General features: G+C 36.9%; 1 protein-coding gene across 1 annotated transcript in view; it reads right to left on the reverse strand.

Moving 5' to 3' along the window:
- Nucleotides 1-482: 482 nt before the first annotated feature.
- The window catches only part of pcgf1 (polycomb group ring finger 1), a gene marked incomplete in the record, with an annotated part of 8,518 nt that continues 5,127 nt past the window's right edge, over nucleotides 483-3,873 (reverse strand). The window contains 3 exon segments of the mRNA XM_014020268.1: nucleotides 483-669; nucleotides 803-883; nucleotides 2,224-2,310. Of these exon segments, the coding sequence (XP_013875722.1) occupies nucleotides 619-669; nucleotides 803-883; nucleotides 2,224-2,310 (219 nt within the window).

Genomic DNA, 3,873 nt, shown 5'->3' on the forward strand with positions numbered 1-3,873 from the left:
TGTGACTGATACTCACATCACATGGCTATGGTTCTGTGATGTGAGTATCAGTCACATGGAGGCAGGGCTTAAAGGCCTGAATTTTGCCTGAAACTCTCAGACTGAAGAAGTCTCTTGGAGGAGAGACGAAACGTTTCATTAAAGAAGAACCCGTCCAGAAGACCTATACAAGTTTTTTCTTTTTGATTTTTTACCTGGATTACTGAGATGCATCAGGACATTTTATAGGTATGAATTATTAGTCTTCATTCAGACGCTGCTTCACTGATTTAAAAAAAAGTGTTAAAAAGCCTCAAAGATCAGGAGAAATTAAAACTAGAGGTTCCATTTTTCTGTCAAAAACATCCAAACGAGGATTAGAACTCAAAACAGACTGTTAGAACAAAGTTTAAATAAAACTTGATAAATTACTGAAGTTTTACTTTTATAGATGTGACGTTGTGTGAGGCACATTTTTATTTTAGTGGAGAAACAGAGATCTGTTTTTTTTTTAACTTCAGATTTATTTTCAAAAATACAAAACAAGGAAAATAAGTTTATGTACACAAACACTATTAAAATAGAATATGTATAGTACAAAAACAAAATGTACAGCTGTGTTGAATCTGAAGCCTGGTCCTATCTGCTCCTTTTGTCTTTGATGGTGTAGTGAAGAACTAACGGCTGAGCCTGCAGGGAGACAAACACTCACGTCAGACTGATTTACAGACATGTTTACAGGAGCTCATCTATTAGACTTCCTGCCTTCAGTTTAAAATTCTGTCAAATAAACAAATGTGACAAAATGATTTGACAGTTTTACCTTTCCAAACCAGTGTGAGAGCCATAACCGCTTCATGGTCATGTGATCAGGCAGAGACTCGTTATTAAACAGCATCTGCACCTGCAGCAGGAAACACGCATCAGACAGGACACTAAGTATTCAACCAAATACTAATATCCACACTTCATTCAGCTGAGTGTTTTGTTTGCGTTGACCGTGGACCCACATTTGTTGCAATATATTTACTAAACTGAACCTTTTGATAAAATGTTGTAGTTTCCAAAGAATAACTTGAATTTATTTCATAAAAAGGAACCATGTATATTAATCAACATGAATACATCTGTAGTCCAGCAGGTCGATGGAAGGAATTCAAAATTTGACCAGTTTCTATTTATATCTAAAAAGTAGAGCAATGTACAATAAAAACAAGTCACATCTGTGAGAAAAAAAACAAAAACTTAAGTTTCATATATTTAAAGTTTAAAAAATGTGTCCTGCAAATAAAAACAAACTCATCATGAACAAACATCCAGTTACTCTTGAGTAAATTATACTTTAAAACTCTCAAAAAAAAAAAATCGATGCATTAACGTTTGTAGGCCAGTCGCAATATGAAATAAATCAATTAAATTGCACAATAAATTAAAATGAGGTTAATCATTTTCATTTTCATTGTTTTTTTCTTGGCAGGGAGGAGTGGACTCTGGTGTCAGGTATTTGTCGGGAGCCCCCCTGAACAGAGGGGCTTCATAAAATCAGGGTTGGAGGCTGTGGTATATATTCATTAAAGTAGATATGATGCTTTTAAATCCTTCATTTTCATGTTTAAATCATTCAGGGGTCTGTATGAAGTGGAACTACAATGTTTTGTTTGAATTCCTCCTTATTTTAACTTTACCAGCTCCTCTTTCACAAATTTTCTGCTGTGTGTCTCAAAGCAGCTAGTTTTGTTACTGTTCCTTTAAGATGCTTCAAGCCCCGCCCCCCTCCTGCTTCCAGACCGGTCCACTCCGGTTTGAGAGAGGGAGTTACCTTTACTAGTAATACAGAAATGTTTTATTTACAAATGAATGAAAAGATGTCAACAGAAGACTTGTCCATCCAGCCTTACATGTTGGAGCCAGAGTTTGACCCAGAACCAGAGTCTGAGCCAGAACCACAGTCTGACCCAGAACCASAGTCTGACCCAGGACCAGAGGAGAATTAAGATGAGGATACTGTAGTTGGGAACTCCAGACCTTCTACGGTAATTCCGCCACAGATAATTTGATGCAATAGTCCAGAAAACAGAAAATAGAGAAAACTGAACGGGCTAAAAAGTCTGACCCAAACAGAACCGACTGCAGGTCCACAACAAAATGTGTTTAACAGCTAAAAAAGTGGATTTTGCAGGATACGTCCCCTTTAAAACAGCCTCCAAACAATATTATCATTTATCACCTTCACCACTGACTCACCTGGTGTTTTTCCACGTTTAGTCTGTGACAAAGCACTTTCCGTAGGTGTCTCACCTCCGCCCGCACAGAACAACGTACAAACTTCTGCTGCAGAAACAAGACAACAACCTGCTGTAAACTTTAAAACACAGAATAATCTGCAGATTAATACCTCTAATCACGAGCAGCAGCTCCTCACAACAGCTGAGCTGACAGAAATGTCCCAGCGTGGAAACATCCCTCATTTAACGGAGCATTAATCCCATCACCAGTGATGTCACTACAACACGCTGCTGAAAGCTGGCTTGTAATTTAGCAGAAATATACTTGAATGTTTCTGATGCTAATCTAGATTTGAAAAACACAAACTCAGTTTTTAGATTTACAGCGAGCTTACTGCTGGAAGCTTTCCGCTCCCCGCTGACTTATTAAACTCTCTAAAGCCACAAAGCTAAACTCGCTTTCTGCTCTCACCGGCACAACAACGGTGCAGTATTTCTTTGGGCAGAAATCTTTTCCAGTAAATTTGCACCTCGGTAAAAGAAACGGTGAACATGACTCGACAAGACGGGAGGGAGAGCAGAGATTAAGAGTCAAATTTAAATCCAGGACACTGCAAGGACACAGCTTGGGTTAGTAAGCCGATCCCGCGGCGCTCTCAAGGGTGCGGTTTTGTTTTTATATATTTATGTGAGCTCTCATCAGAAGCTAATCCGGTTCATAAGGTTAGGAAGAGGTTGGAGTGAAAAACAACCGCTTAGAAAAAGGACAAATAAAAAAATATAAGAGCTGCRTGTTCCAATTTATAGTTGTAAAATTTGACGAACCATAAACGACATTCTTTAAATGTTGCACAGACAAAGAGGACGTGAGTGAAAGATCACAAGTCACTGAATCATGATGTTAATTTATATTCTGAGGTGTGTCCAGTGAATAATCTACAAACGGTTTGAAATTAGAATAAAATAAATACTAAAAATTACTTAAGCTGAAGCCGTTTGGAAGCATTGATCAGCCTGAGACTTCAGTTCTGATGCACTCAGTGTCCAACCATGTTGACATACACCTCATGCTGTTCTTTATATGTAGATAAATGTATTTAATTTGAAAAAAAAAAAAACTAATAGGTTTCAGGTTTTTTTCTACTTTCTACATATGTAAAACTAATATAATATGGGGTTTTTTTTCCCCCCACTGGAAATCCTTGTGTCATCAAGTATCAACAAAATGAAACAAGGGCGCCCTCTGCTGGAAGGACAAAGTAATTGCACCAACAATGACAAAAGCTGGAATCTCAACAGTCCGTTTACTTTTTGGTCATTTTTCAATTTAAAAACAGATATTGGAAAAGTAAAAAAGATGGTTACTGAAAGTTAACCTTGTTATCAAAACATTTAAGGTGGAGCTGGTTAAATAACTTTGTAATAAACAGGCGGCTGCCTGTAATTAAACAAACACGTTTGTAATTCTTTAACTAATTAAATGCAAACTGTATTTTCTTTTTAATAATATAGCTAGTCCGGTTCATTTCTTCTTCTTCAAAAATAAATAAATAAAATAAATAAACTAAAACAATATCTAGCRCCACCTTAGTCTGATAACAGGATGAATGAACTAATTTATAACTAGCCAATGAGGCAGCTGCAAAAAACGGACCGTTGTATTTTTTGT

This window comes from Austrofundulus limnaeus, unplaced genomic scaffold, assembly GCF_001266775.1.
Source record: "Austrofundulus limnaeus strain Quisiro unplaced genomic scaffold, Austrofundulus_limnaeus-1.0 Scaffold246, whole genome shotgun sequence".
NCBI lineage: Eukaryota > Metazoa > Chordata > Actinopteri > Cyprinodontiformes > Rivulidae > Austrofundulus > Austrofundulus limnaeus.